At 33.1% G+C, this 15674-nt stretch overlaps 1 protein-coding gene across 1 annotated transcript in view; it reads left to right on the forward strand.

Moving 5' to 3' along the window:
* The window catches only part of Aspm (assembly factor for spindle microtubules), a 46178-nt gene that overhangs the window by 20372 nt on the left and 10132 nt on the right, over positions 1 to 15674 (forward strand). The window contains 12 exon segments of the mRNA XM_076872933.1: positions 1353 to 1498; positions 1591 to 1676; positions 2499 to 2720; positions 3941 to 4148; positions 4274 to 4416; positions 4516 to 4644; positions 5823 to 6017; positions 8452 to 12089; positions 12091 to 12177; positions 12179 to 12348; positions 12351 to 12757; positions 14599 to 14765. Of these exon segments, the coding sequence (XP_076729048.1) occupies positions 1353 to 1498; positions 1591 to 1676; positions 2499 to 2720; positions 3941 to 4148; positions 4274 to 4416; positions 4516 to 4644; positions 5823 to 6017; positions 8452 to 12089; positions 12091 to 12177; positions 12179 to 12348; positions 12351 to 12757; positions 14599 to 14765 (5598 nt within the window).

Genomic DNA, 15674 nt, shown 5'->3' on the forward strand with positions numbered 1-15674 from the left:
AATGGAGATATAGACTCTTTGATGTCTGACTTTAAATTACAGAATATTTACCAAATAATAAACTGGAATCCCTCACAACTGGCTATGATTTTTAGTAATGGATTGCTTATTTCAGCTTTGGAAGGCCTGACTTTGACCATGTACTTCAGTTAGTCTCTTTAGAATTTCTGGATTGGAGACAATAGTCTTATTTCTAGGGAACTCTCAAAATGTTATACCCTTATCAAGGAAACACTTTGGGGGTTAAAAAAAAGAGAGAGAGAGAGAGAGAGATTTAGTTATAGATGGGCACAATATCTTTATTTAATTTATTTACTTCTATGTGGTGCTGAGAATCAAACCCAGTGCTTCACACATGCTAGGCAAGTGCTCTACCACTGAGCTACAGCCCTAGCCCCATTATGTATGTTTTTTTATGTGTATTTGAATTTCAAACCAGCCAGTTAAACTGGTAATGGGTTGGTCTATTGTTGCAGAAACGTTTCCTACATTGATTGGTCTAGGATGATCTTAAGTCATTTTCTAGCCTTTAGAAACTATGATTCTGTAAATAATTTTGCCACCTTTTAGTTATATACAACATCATATGAGGCTTGCTTTTTCTGTGGAAATATTGACTATTGTGTAGTGGATAAAATATTGGTAACCTAGATGATATTAGGAATTTGAATTCAAGCTCTGGAGTACATGTCTTTTTTAGGTAGACATTTAAATATGTTTATTGTATGCATTACTATTATACACACAGAGAGAGAGAGAATTCGACCAACTGTAGTTATGGAAACTGATGAAACAAGATTTTAATTGCTGTCTTATTTCTGTCATAGCAGTATATGATGATGAATTAGATCAATTAAATTAACTTCCTCTGGGCCTTTGTTTCTTTCTCTGTAAAAAAAAAAAAAAAAAAAAAAAAGGGCCACTAATACCTGACTATGGGATTTACCATGATGACTAAAATAAAAAAACAACAACAAAAAAACACTTAACTTGATTAATAGATTATTGCACACCTTAATACATGCCTCCTTCTTCTTATCCTTCCTCTCCTTCCTTTTTTTCTTTCTCTGTAGAAGTTTATTATTTTGTTGATATGTATGTATATTTTTGTGTATGTTTCAGTTTTCTTATCATTTTATTCATGGATTTCCATATTTAAAAATTAAAAATGAAAAACAGCTACTCATTAACTATGGAGCAATACAGTTTTGAGATAGTTATTTGGAGTCTTTTTGACCTTACTCTCTTTAAACTCTTGGGATTTATGTGGGTAATAACTATTTTTAAATGAATATTTCTTTTCATATATATTGTTACATAGCAAATTCATCTGAAAATTTCTTTACTACTAGGCGAACCATGGAACTTCTCACACAGAACTGGAATCTTTCAAAGAAACTCAGGATTCCTGCAATAAGTCGTCTTCAAAAAATGCACAATGTTGACATTGTTCTTCAAATTCTTAAATCACGAGGAATTCAATTAAGTGATGAACATGGTAAAAACTGAACAGAGAAATACTTATTCTCATTGAATATTGGTAGATATATATACATGAATCATGCTAATGGACTGCATTTTTATTGGCAGGAAATTCAATCCTATCTAAGGATATTGTGGATAGGCACAGAGAAAAGACTCTTGCATTGCTTTGGAAAATTGTATTTGCTTTTCAGGTATTATACATTTGGCACATTTTGTGTTTTTTTTTTATTATTTTTCAATTTTGATTACTAGTTTATAAAAAAAATTTGAATCAAATAAACACAATAATAACTACCACTTATTAGAATTTATTCTGTCTCAGGCCTGTGATAATTTTTGTATGTATTCTATTTTAATATTTGTCACACATGCATTAGGTCATGTTAAGTCTCCTTCACAGGTGAGGAAACTGAAGCTCAAGTTTATATCATTGATAGGTGGAACTGTGCTGAGAATCTAAGCTTGTGTGGCCCCAAATCTCATTTTCTTAACCACTAAATATTTTTTATCAGTGTAGATTGTAGGGTGGCGATGTAGCTTAGTAGAAGAGTGCTTGCCTTGCCTAGCATGTATGAGGTCCTTAAAGAAAATGTAGATTTTTCTGTACTTTGGGGATTTTATTTTTGGATTTTAAAATTTCTGATTAGGTTTTATTTTTTTAACCTGCAGTTGATCAAAATACAGAATAGATACTTTAATTCTGTAGGTCAAAAATAACATGATGTGGAACTAGAGAGAACAAAGGATAAAAAAGTGGGGATAGGGTGGGGAATCTCATGAAAAGAGAAGACCAGTATAGTAGAGGAAAGTGAGGCAAGAAAGGAGAAGGCAGGAGAGGAGGAAAAGGGGAGAAGGGTACTAGGAAATGGCATTGACAAATCATGTTATGGGTATGTATGAATATGTAACAATGAATCTCACTATTATGTACAATATAAAGCACCAATAAAACATTAAAAATATAAACTAATATATGAAAAATTAAGGAATTTATCCTTTTTTATATGTTTCAGGTGGATATTTCCCTTAATTTAGAGCAATTAAAGGAAGAAATTCACTTTCTAAAATACACACACAGTATAAAGAAATCATTGTCTGCAGTGTCGTGCCGCTCTGATGCTATTATTAATAAGAAAAAAGACAAAAGAAATAGTGGTTTCTTTGAACAGTATAGTGAAAATGTGAAATTATTGATGGACTGGGTAAATGCAGTTTGTGCCTTCTATAATAAGAAGGTAAAGGTTTTTTTGTGGTTGTTTTTGTTTTAATTCACTATCTTTAAATAATTTTGGTTGATATCAATTAAGCTTAATGCATAAAATATTGTCTTACATTTCTTAAATAATGTAATTTTTAGATTTAAGCAGTCTTTTCCTCACATGAGTGATTATATTGTTATATGCTAGATTTTAACTAATCTAAGTTGTCACCAATTGGAAAATGCATGACGTAAATTTTATATATCACTAAGGGGGAAAAATGCCCTTAATTAAGCATTTATACAGAACTGGTATATGATGTCCATTTTGTTATTATATTCTTGTTTAAAATGGCTATCAAGTGTAGTAGAAGCATATGCAGAATTCATAAGAGAAAACTGTGATTTCCAAACAAAGGATGTACATTAAGTAAACTTTGTTTAGGCACTGAGTATATAGTGCTGTTGGCCATGCGTTGTTTCTGACTGAATCAGAAACATACATAGAACAATGCCATCTACAGACTGATGAAAATGTTGGGACCAGAGACTCACAGCAACTTAACTGTGTCTTTCCCCACTGAGAAGTGGTCAGTATTCCCTATTCAGTGTTCATGGATAATGAGAATTGACTATAATTACTGTATTTTCTTAAGAGAGCTATAACAAATTACTGCAAACTAGACCTTTATTCTATTCACAGCTCTAGAGACTTGAAGTCTGATACCATGCCTGAGAAGGGAATATGCTCTCACTAAAGTCTCTAGGGAACTGTGTCATGTTCTTAAGTACTGGTGGTTGCCAGCAGTGCTTGGAAGTTTTTGACTCATCTGTGCATTATTTCAGTCTCTGCCTCTTCCCATCTTATGGAGTTCTCCTTGTGTTTCTGTCTGTGTCTCTTTCTTCTTAAAAGGACACCAGTCATAATGGATTAAGAACTCACCCTACTTGTATGACCCCATGTCACTTAATTATATCTATAATGACCTTGTTTCCAAATAAGGTCACATCCTGAGGTTCTGGGAAGGATGTGAAGTTTTGATTGATAACTATCTAATCCAAGACAGTAATAATATAAAACCCTACTTTTGAAATGGTTAGGATTTAATATTTGAGAATTTGGCTGTGCATATGGTATACTAGATTCTCTTAACAATTAGTGTGATACTCTTTAACTACTAAAAGGATATAATGTTCTATGAAAGCTTATATGAGTATTTAAAAACAAGTAATTATTTTTCTGGTATTTCCAATCAGGTAGAGAATTTTACAGTGTCTTTCTCAGATGGCCGTGTGTTATGTTACCTTATCCATCACTACCATCCTTGCTATGTGCCTTTTGATGCTATACGTCAGCGTACTACTCAAACTGTGGAATGCACACAAACTGGTTCAGTGGTATTAAATTCTTCCTCTGAATCGGATGACAGTACTCTGGACATATCTCTCAAATCATTTGATCCTGGTTAGTCCTTTTTTGTTGATCAACCTTTCTGGTTCTTTGCCATGTCTGATTTTGGGCTATAGCATTCTAATTTCTTTCTTTTTTTCTTTCTTTCTTTTTTTTTTTTTTCTTTACTTGCATGATAGAAAATACTTCAGAACTCCACAAAGAACTTCTGGAAAATGAAAAGAAAAATTTTTATTTGGTCAGGTCTGCAGTTAGAGACCTTGGTGGAATACCTGCTATGATTCATCATTCAGATATGTCAAATACAATTCCAGATGAAAAGGTAAATAAGGGTTTCTTAAACTCTTAATAAGTCTCAGAATATAACAGTGAGTATATATTCTCTGTTGATCTTCTGTATTCATCTTTTGTGTTTTTTTAGGTGGTTATTACCTATTTGTCATTTCTTTGTGCAAGGCTTTTAGATCTTCGTAAAGAAATAAGAGCTGCTCGACTTATACAGACAGCATGGAGAAAATATAAAATAAAAACAGAACTAAAGCTCTATAAGGTAATCCTAGAAAATGAAGACATATGAATTGTACTTTAAAATATGCTAGTTTTTTTTTTTTTTTTTTTTTTTTTTTTTTTTTTTTAATGATGCTGTTGATCAAACCCAGGACATACTTGGCTAATGTTCTATCACTGAGCTACTATACAGCCTCCAGTTGATTGGCTCTTAATGTAAATTTTATATTTACTAATATATGAAGTTAAAAAGATAAATTTAATAATTGCATGTATGTGTTTTGAGGTGACATGGTGTGAATATTCTAATCACTACTATTTCCTTAATTTGATTCCTTTCCACCTCTGTCCACCCTTTCACTTAGTCTGCCCTAGGGCATGGGGAATAATGTCTGCTTTGTAAATTTGTGAAGAATAACTTAGGGATGCTTGACTCAGCTCTTCTTACAGCAGGACTCTCCTTTTGATTTTTTTCAAGTTGTGCTCTGTGAGGTTTATCCTAGTGCTAGTGTTGATTGGGTCTGGACATCAAGTGTCTGATTTTGCAGTAATTAACAAGACCATTTTGTTTGTCCTGAGACTATCTTTCAGTTTATCCTTTATAAAGCAGTACTTTGGTGTCCATTATTTTATTTTTTAAAATGTTTAAGATCTGGACACAGGGATAGAGATGTTATTTATTGCTTTCTTTTGTGATCCCAACAGTACAAAATTTTTCATTAACATAAAATAGCTTCATTCTTAGGTTCTAAGAAAAATGCCATTTTTAATAATCTGAGAAATGGTCTCTTGACCAGTTGAACAGAACAGATTATTTTAACCCTTTCATCTTCCTACCTACTAACCAATATTATACTTAATATTTAGAAAACCATCAATAATAGAACAAGTGGTCGTCGTCTAATAAAATTTATCATAGATATTTCAGAAATAGGTTACATTCATTATTGCTCCTCAAATTTTTAATTACAGTAAATTTATATTTATGGCCAGTTTTCAGTAGCTATCTAAAACAACTAACATTTTGGCAACTACGAAACATAACCTGCTTTCCTATACAGTGTCTGACTTAGAAAGAATAATAACTGAAATAATTTGCTCTTGCCCAAAGTCCTGTAGTAACTTAATTAACTTAAAAAAAATTAATTATCATATAAGGAATAAAGTCTTAAATAATTAAGTATTTAATTCACATTTGCTGGTTTTGTTTTGTTTTTTAAGGAGAGAAACAAAGCTGCAAGAATTATTCAGTCAGCTGTAATAAATTTTCTAACCAAACAACGAGTGAAAAGAAAGATTAATGCAACACTGGTCATTCAGAAATATTGGAGAAGAGTCTTAGCACAAAGAAAATTATTAATGTTAAAAAAGGAAAAACTGGAAAATGTACAGAATAAAGCAGCAACAGTCATTCAGGTATAGTATCCTGAACAAATTTTTTTAACTTAAACATTTCTAGTAACATTTTAAAGGAAGAAGGAAAAATATGACAAAGTCTTCAATGATTATATATTAGAATTCTTTTTCTAATATTGTCTCTTAATATCCAAAGATGATTGATTCTAGGACCCCTTTGTGGATACCAAAATCTGCAATGTATATGATTTGCATATTATCTATGTACATCTTCCTGTATATTTCAATTTTCTATATTACTTATAATATCTAACACAATGTAAGTGCCGTATAAATGGTTATTATACTGTATTGTTGAAGGAATAATGATGACAGGAAAAGTCTGTACATGTTCAGAACAGGCACTTTTTTTTCTGGAATATCAATCTCTTGGTTGAATTTAATAATGTAGAATTCATAGATACAGAAAGCCGACTATATTTGATATAAAAAATATTTAGCGTCTCCTTACTATCTGTGAATCTCTTTGCTACATTCAGCATAAGACTGAAACATGATTGAAATGCCTGCTTTGTTCTGAAAGGGACAAGACTCTAGTTCTATGCGTCTTGCTGTCTTCATTTTGTATTAGAGATTTGTAGTCTTCCACTGCATGGGACATTGTGGCATACAGCATCACTCTACTTTGAATCCATGTACCTTTCCAAGGTATAGCTTTATCTTAATAATGAGTCCTAGAAACTTCTCTTTGGGAACAAATAATACACACATTTTTCTTCCAAGCCCATTTAGTTAGTATATAATGAAAATAGTGCTTATAATTAGTCAATAGAATGTCTATGTTATTTTACTTTTTAGCCAAAATATGTAACATCTATTTAACATAATATGTTCCTTGTGTTGACTATTCTGGGTCCTTTGCTTTTTTGTATAATGTTAGCATCAGTTTGCTGATATCCAAAGTAATTGGTGAGATTTTGATTGAGATTGGATTGAATCAAAATAAAGAAATGACATCTTGATAATTTTGAGTCTTCCTAAGCATACATGACCATGGTATATTTAGATCTAAATTTCTGATATTTCTCATTAGTTCTGAATTTTTGCTCATATAGATTTTGTACATATTTTGTTAGATATGCACTTTAGCATTTCACTGTTTTGCTACAAATGTAAATAGTACTAAGCTTATACATTTATTGTTTACTTATTATTCTGAGATTTTTTTCTTTTTTTTCTTTTCTTTTTTTTTTTTTTTTTTCTGTAGATTCTTTGGTACCCAGTCCCTATACTGCTCTACTTGCATGAAAGGAAAAAAAAAAAAAAACATATAGTAAGAAACAACATGCCCCTCTCCCAATCAGCAATTTATAGATTGTTTTGGACAGGTTTCTATAAGAATTATCTGGAACTTGATTACCAGTAGCCTGGGATCATGTAGATATCAGCAACTGGAATTGGCTGGAAAGTCTGCAGTCCTGTTTGTTGAGCCAACATATTGTTTCATTGACTAAGAAGCTACATTATAATTGTGGCTTTTCAAGAGACAAAAGTTTGCTTACTTTAGAGTGTTTCCAAAATTCCATATATATATATTCCATATATTATATATCTATAATCCCCATATTTGGTAAAAGAAAGTAATTTTATTTTTAATGACAACAATAACCCTGAAAGTGGTCTAGCTCATTTGTTTCTCAAACTCCTGTACAGTTGTCCCTTGGTATCCATGAGGGATTGGTTCTAGGCCCCCAGCAGATATCCAAATCTATATGTTTACAAAATGGCATGGTATTTGTGTATAACCATGCACATCCTCATCCTCCAGTATGCTTTGAATTCTCTTATAGTATTTCTAGTATTCAATGCGATGCCAGTAGTATATAAATAGTTTTTAGACTTTATTGTTTAGAGAATGATGGCAAGAAATCAAGTTGGTACATGTTCAATACTGTCACATCTTTCTTTTCTTTTTTCTTTTGGAAAATGTTCCACCCTCACCTGTTTGAATTCATGGATGGGAAATCCATGGAAACAGAGGGCTCACTATGTTTATATTATCAGTCCTGTAATGTTATAGTACAGGATGCCTTATGTACAGAATTTTCAAGCATAATAAGATAGTTTAACAACCATAAAATAAAGGAAATATTTAAGATCTGGAAATAAAGTCTTCAGAAATTATATGTAACCAATAGATACCAAAAATATTATAATATTTTTCTTTTCCTTCTAATATAACAAAATTGCTACTTATGACTCTGTAATACAAATGCATTGTAAATACAATCAGAATTGAAATGGATTTCTGAATTGACTACAGCTGTATCAATGTAAAGGCTAAACTATAAACAAGATGTTAGCAATGAAATATTGGCTTTCTAATTAATGTGTTCATTTTTAAGCATGGTATTAGAAAACTTGATATTTTCAAAAGTATTAAGAATAGAAAGCTATGTCTATTTTACATTTTGTCCTTTATTACCTTTCCCAGGGGTATTGGAGAAGATATTCCACTAGAAAAAGATTTCTGAAATTGAAATATTATTCAATCATCCTGCAATCTAGAATAAGAATGATAATTGCTGTTAAATCTTATAAACGATATCTTTGGGCCACAATTACAATTCAAAGGCATTGGCGTGCTAGTTTAAGAAGAAAACAAGATCAACAAAGATATAAAAGGTTAAAATCATCATGCCTTATAATCCAATCTGTGTTCAGAAGATGGAAGCAACGTAAAATGCAATTACAAATAAAAGCTGCAGTAATATTGCAAAGAGCTTTTAGAGAATGGCATTCTAGGAGAAAAGCTAAAGAAAAGTCTGCTATTGTCATACAATCATGGTATAGAAGGCACAGAGAATTACAGAAATATATTTATATTAGATCTTGTATTGTTATTATTCAGAGAAGATTTCGGTGCTTTCAAGCCCAAAAGTTATATAAAAGAAAGAAAGAGTCTGTACTGACTATCCAGAAGTACTACAAAGCATATCTTAAAGGAAAGATTGAGCGCACCAACTACTTACAGAAACGAGCTGCAGCCATTCAACTACAGGCAGCTTTCAGGAGAATGAAGGCTCAGAATTTATACAGACAAATTAGAGCTGCTTATGTTTTGCAATCATATTGGAGAATGCGACAGGACAAATTTAGATTTTTAAACCTTAAGAAGATTGTTATCAGATTGCAAGCACACATAAGAAAACATCAGCAATTACGGAAATATAAGAGGATGAAGAAAGCAGCCATTATAATTCAGACTCATTTCCGAGCTTACATTTCAGCCAGGAAAGTTCTAGCAACTTATCAGAGAACACGTTCTGCTGTCATTGTTCTACAGTCTGCATATAGAGGGATGCAAGCCAGGAAAACATTTATTCATATCTTAACATCTATTATAAAGATTCAGTCATATTATCGTGCTTATATTTCCAGAAAGAAATTTGTGAGTCTAAAATATGCTACAATAAAGTTGCAGTCAGTTGTCAAGATGAAACAAGCACGTAAACAATATTTACTTTTAAGAGAAGCTGTACTATTAATCCAGCAATGGTACCGTACACAAAAAATGGCTGCACGAAAGAGAGAAGAATATGTGAAGATACGTGAATCTTGTATCAAATTGCAAGCTTTTGTTAGAGGATACCTGGTCAGAAAGCAGATGAGATTGCAAAGAAAAGCTGCTGTTTCGCTGCAGTCTTATTTCAGAATGAGAAGGATGCGGCAGCACTACCTGAAAACTTATAAAGCAGTTGTTGTCATTCAGAATTACTATCGTGCATACAAAGTACAAGTCAATCAGAGGAAGAACTTCTTGCAAGTCAAAAGAGCAGCTACTTGTTTGCAAGCAGTCTACAGAGGTTACAAAGTTCGCCGACTATTGAAACAACAATCTCTAGCAGCTCTTAAAATTCAAACTGCTTTTAGAGGCTACAGTAAAAGAGTAAAATATCAATCTGTTCTTTGTTCGGTAATGAAAATTCAGAGATGGTACAGGGCACACAAATCTGCTTATGATATAAGAACACATTTTTTAAAGAAAAGAGCAGCTGTGATTTCTCTTCAGTCTGCTTATCGAGGCTGGAAAGTCCGGCAGCAGATCAGAAGGGAACATCAAGCTGCAATCAAGATTCAGTCTACTTTTAGAATGAACAAGGCCCAGAAACAATTCAGATTGTTAAAATCAGCAGCATTAATCATCCAGCAACATCTAAGAGCATGGACTATAGGAAAGAAACAACGTATGGAGTATGTTGAACTCCGTCATGCAGTACTGGTGCTTCAGTCTGCATGGAAAGGAAGAACCCTGAGAAGACAAATTCAAAGGAAGCACAAATGTGCGGCCATCATACAGTCATACTATAGAATGCATGTGCAACAAAAGAGGTGGAGACTCATGAGAAAAGCTGCTCTTTTGATTCAAATGTATTATAGAACTTACAGAATTGGGAGAGAACAACATCGTTTGTATTTGAAAACAAAAATGGCTGTGCTAATTTTACAGTCAGCTTACCGTGGTATGAAAGTGAGAAAAAGAATAAAGAAATTCAGCAAAGCAGCAATCACTATACAATCTAAATATAGAGCTTACAGAGCCCAAAAGAAATATGCAATCTACAGAGCTTCAGCTATCATAATTCAGAGGTGGTATCGAGATATCAAAATTACAAACCATCAACAAAAGGAGTATCTTAATTTAAAGAAGACAGCAATTAAAATCCAAGCTGCTTATAGAGGTATTAGAGTAAGAAGACATATTCAACACATGCACATTGCAGCCACTTTAATTAAAGCCATGTTTAAAATGTATCAGTCAAGAGTAAGATACCATGCAATGAGAAGAGCAGCTGTTGCAATTCAAGTAAGATACAGAGCATATTGTCAAGGTAAAATTCAGCGTGAAAAGTACCTGGCCACTTTAAAGGCTGTTAATACTCTTCAGGCAAGTTTTAGAGGAGCAAGAGTTAGACAGACTCTAAGAAAGATGCAGGTTGCAGCAACACTTATTCAGTCATGCTATAGAAGATACAGGCAGCAAATGTATTTTAATAAGTTAAAGAAGGCAACAAAAATAGTACAGCAAAGATACCGAGCAGTGAAGGCAAGAAACAAACAATTTCAGAGGTATAACCAATTGAGGCATTCTGCAGTACGCCTTCAGGCTACTTTTAGGGGCATGAAAACTAGGAGACTTTTAAAAGTTATGCATTTAGCTGCCACCCTTATTCAGAGGAGATTTAGAACTGTGATGATGAGAAGAAAATTCCTTTCTCTCAGGAAAACTGTTATTTGGATTCAGAGAACATATCGTGCAAAACTTTGTGAAAAGAAGCATCATTTACAAGTCCTTCAGTTACGAAAGGCAGTTATTAAGATCCAGTCATCATACAGAGGGTGGGTGGTAAGGAGACAAATGCAAGAAATGCAGAGGGCTGCTGTTCTCATTCAGGCGACTTTCAGAATGCACAGAACATTTGTTTCATTTCAGACTAAGAAACGTGCCTCAATTATAATTCAACAACATTATAGAACATACAGAGCTGCAAAATTGCAAAGAGAAAATTTTATCAGACAATGGGATTCTGCAGTGGTCATTCAAGCTGCATATAAAGGAATGAAAACAAGACAGTTTTTAAGGGAAAAACACAGAGCTGCTATTAGAATACAAAGCACATACAAAATGTATAAGCAATATTGTTTCTACCAAAAGCTCCGGTGGACTACAAAAGTGTTACAAGACAGATATCGAGCAAATAAAAAGAAACAAAAAGCTCTTCAACCCAATATGTGTAAAGAAGAAACAAATAGCATTCAAGCAAGTTTTCAGGACATCAACATAAGAAAACAAACTCAGAAACAGCATGAAGCTGCCATTATTATTCAGAAGCATTTAAAAGCTTTTCTCACAAGGAGACATTATCTCCACTTTAGAGCAACAGTAATTTCTGTTCAAAGAAGATACAGAGCATTAACTGTAACAAGAACCCAAACAGTTACTTCTGTACAGTCTTCTTACAGAGGCTTTAAGGTAAGAAGTAATATCCAATGTATGCACCTGGCTGCCACACTAATTTGGTCATTCTACCTAATGCACAGAGCCAAAGCTGTTTATTGAACAAAGAAAACTGATTTTTGTTACAGATTTTTGTAGGTCATATGTCAGAGTTAAAAAGGAAAGAAAAAAGTGTTTTAGCAGATTCAGAAATCTGACCTCCTCAGGTTGCCTTTAATGGCATGACAGACAGAAATTTAAAATATATATGAGGAAAGGATGGCAGTCTTGCTAACCAATCTGCATTCAACTGTTACAGAAGTAAAACCCAATATGAAGCTGTTCAAAGTGGGGATGTTATGATTTACAGGTGGTTTAACACTTCTCTGTTTGCTTTTCACAGGAAGGAGAGTATCATTCTCAAAGTGGGACTATAGTAATGATTCAAAGAGATCTTTGTGATACAGTCACAAGAAAACTGGAAATGCAGAAATGTGCTGCCCTCCAAATTCAGTCCTTCCTTCTGATGGCTGTGTTTCGGAGAAGATTTGTTCAGCAGAAAAGAGCTGCTGTCACTTTACAGCGTTATATCAGGACATGGCAAACCAGAAAGCAGTTTTTACTATATAGAAAAGCAGCGGTCATTTTACAAAATCACTACAGAGCCCGTCTATCTGCAAAACACCAAAGACAAGTCTATTTGCAAATCAGGAGGAGTGTTATTATAATTCAAGCTAGAATCAAAGGATTTATACAGAAACAGAAGTTTTATAAAATTAAAAGCAGCACCATAAAAATTCAGGTATTTACTTATTTTAAATATAAAGCTTCAATATTTTGGTCAGTGTTTGTGAGAATTTTTTAAATGAGTTTAAGCAGGCCATAAAGAATAATAGTACTTTGAGTGACCATTTTATCATCTTCCAAAGTAGAACATTATTTTGAGAGTGAGAAAAGACACCAATGATGATTCAGGCAAGACAGCACAGAACTGGAGTTGTTTTGACCCTGGTCACCTTGCACTTCATGCATTTCATAGGTGTTAATTATCGCACTCCTGGAAGAATTTTGAAAAGATGGGATCTCCGTATTTGACATTTTTTAAGAGTAAATTTTAAATTAAAGTGAACTGTTATTTAGTATAATTGGATGAAACAGGATAATTATATTCCTCTAATAATATATTAGCTACAGCTGCTTATTATATAGATGTACTTTATTCAGTTTAGCACTTTTGGCTTCTAAAGCATTTTGTTATTTTGTTTAATAAATTCTCCAATGTGCGAGGAAAATAGAGTTTTATCTCTTAAAATCTTAGAGAACTGAGAAAAAATTAACCAAAAATTTCAATGTTGTATTGGAAGGAGGCAGATCCAGGAATTGAATCTGAGCACTTCAGCTATTTTTGTTCTATGTGCAATAAATTGGGCTTTGAACCTAAGTGTGATATGTTGTTATCTTGATAGTTGCTGTTAAGCTTAGAAATAATATTCTCTCTCAAAATCCACAACTGTTTAGTGCTAATAAGGTGCTAAATATTGTACTGGGTTTTAGGAATAGACCATAAGTTATACTTAGTTGCTCTCCTCAAACAACTTAATTGAGCAAGGGAAATGATAATATTAAGTAAGAAGTGTATGTTAGTGGGAACAAAAAGAATCTAAGCTAATCTTGTGGTCAGAGAAAGCTTTCTAGAGTGAGTGACATATATATTCAAATATTTGGCTAAAGGATAAATTTGGAAAGAGCCAAGTAAAATGTATGGAGGGACTATTTCAGCTATAGGAGATAACACAAAAAATTGAAAAACTTCAGAGAGGAATACAAAGTAAGATAGGACAAGACTGGCCAGGAGCAAAATTGTGAATATCTTTGTAAGATGCAGAAAAAAATTTATAAAGGAATTTAAGCAGGAGAAGGCTAGAATTATTTTTATTTTTACAAAGTTACTCTGACAGGAATGTGAAAGGTCAACTGTAAAGGAACAAAACTAGAATAGGGAGACTATTTGGGAGGCCATTGATCAGGTGAAAGTCAACAGTTTAATATAGGTTAGTGAAAATGAAGTTTGGAGAATTAATTTGGTTAGGAAGAGAATTGACATCATGTTGAGCATGAACAGGGATCCAAGACATGTTTATGGCTTAGGTAACTCAGCAGAAGATACCATTAAGTGACACCGGAAACAAAGGTAAGAGCAGGATTCCTTTACAGACTACACACAAAAACCAGAATGTATGTGGAGTGGTAAGGATTACTCCCCAGGAAGTGGAGAGTAGGTCAGTGTGTTCATTTTCTTTCTGTTCTTCCAAATGCATTGATGCACATATATCTGGATTTCCACATGTAATGCACATCTTACAATTTAAAATATTGGCTAGGGTTACGTTAGACTTTTCTGACAGCCAGCAACAGGGTATGTGTGATAAAGTCCCGTGGCAGGCATTCATTATATCGGCACCACTGTCCTCAGAGGACTCACTATATGCCAGACTCTAATGGGAGTTAGTATGTGACTTTATTTCTACAATTGATTTTTGTTTATCTGCATTAACCTCAGATTGACTGTCTTAATACTAATTCTTCCAATTTACAAAAATGACAATCATTGCATACCTGTTATATTTTTTTTGCATTTGATAGGCTATATGGAGAAGATATAAATCTAAGAAATATTTATGTAAAGTGAGAGCTGCCTGCAAGATTCAAGCCTGGTATAGGTGTTGGAGAGCACGCAATGAATATTTAGCTGTATTAAAAGCTGTTGAAATTATTCAAGGTTGCTTCTATGCCAAACGGGAGAGAACACGGTAATGTATTGTAGCCCTGTGGAAGAGCATAACAGTATATGTGTGGTTGGCAAGTCCTCATAAGTATTTGCTATGCTCAATTTATATGGTTAGTTTTGTTGGTATTTTCTCCATTCATGAACCATAATATATCTCTTGGGATATCTTGCTTTTTAAATATAGAGCATAGCCTTGATGATATAATTTAGTAAGAAATATTTACATACACTTAAAGCTTTTGTCCTTTTTGTTGTTGATATAGCTATTGGCTAAATTTGTTTTCATATTTCTTTTTCTTTCTTTCTTTACTTTGTATTACTCTTCATACTCTTTGTCCTTAATGATGAAGACCCTAATTACCAACTTTCTATGCATATTCTATTTCCTCACTTACCCGAGTCATTTAATGTATGTTTTACTTACATTTTTAGAGGCTGCTATTAAATGGCCTTTTTTTTTCACTTCACACTATAAGAATTTTTCTTCACATCCCAGAATTTGTGATTGCTGTCCAGTTTAGGAGAGCAGAGCAGAGTTAGAGGACTTAATATATAGACACAGTTGCCACTATCAATATTAAGGACTAGTATCTTATTTTCTTGTACCAAAATGGTGAATTTTCTCAATGATATTCAGTCTTATTTTCTAAGAAATCTGACAATCAAACAAACTCATCTTTTTACCTTTTCTATAATAGTGAGAAGAAATTAAAGAGCCCATCTTTCTTCTCAAATAAGTGTCCTTTTCTTATCTGATGCTACTTGTAATCTTCCAGCCTCTCTTTTTGACCACCTCCTGTCTGCTCAGAGACTCACTCAGACTTTATTCTTTACTATTATTTGTCATGACTCACTTTATGGTGGTTTTTGTCTGGACCCAAATGGTCATACTTTCTTTTGATCTTGTTCAAAATTATTTGTCACACCAGAA

Source organism: Callospermophilus lateralis, chromosome 13 (genome assembly GCF_048772815.1).
Source record: "Callospermophilus lateralis isolate mCalLat2 chromosome 13, mCalLat2.hap1, whole genome shotgun sequence".
Classification (NCBI taxonomy): Eukaryota; Metazoa; Chordata; class Mammalia; order Rodentia; family Sciuridae; genus Callospermophilus; species Callospermophilus lateralis.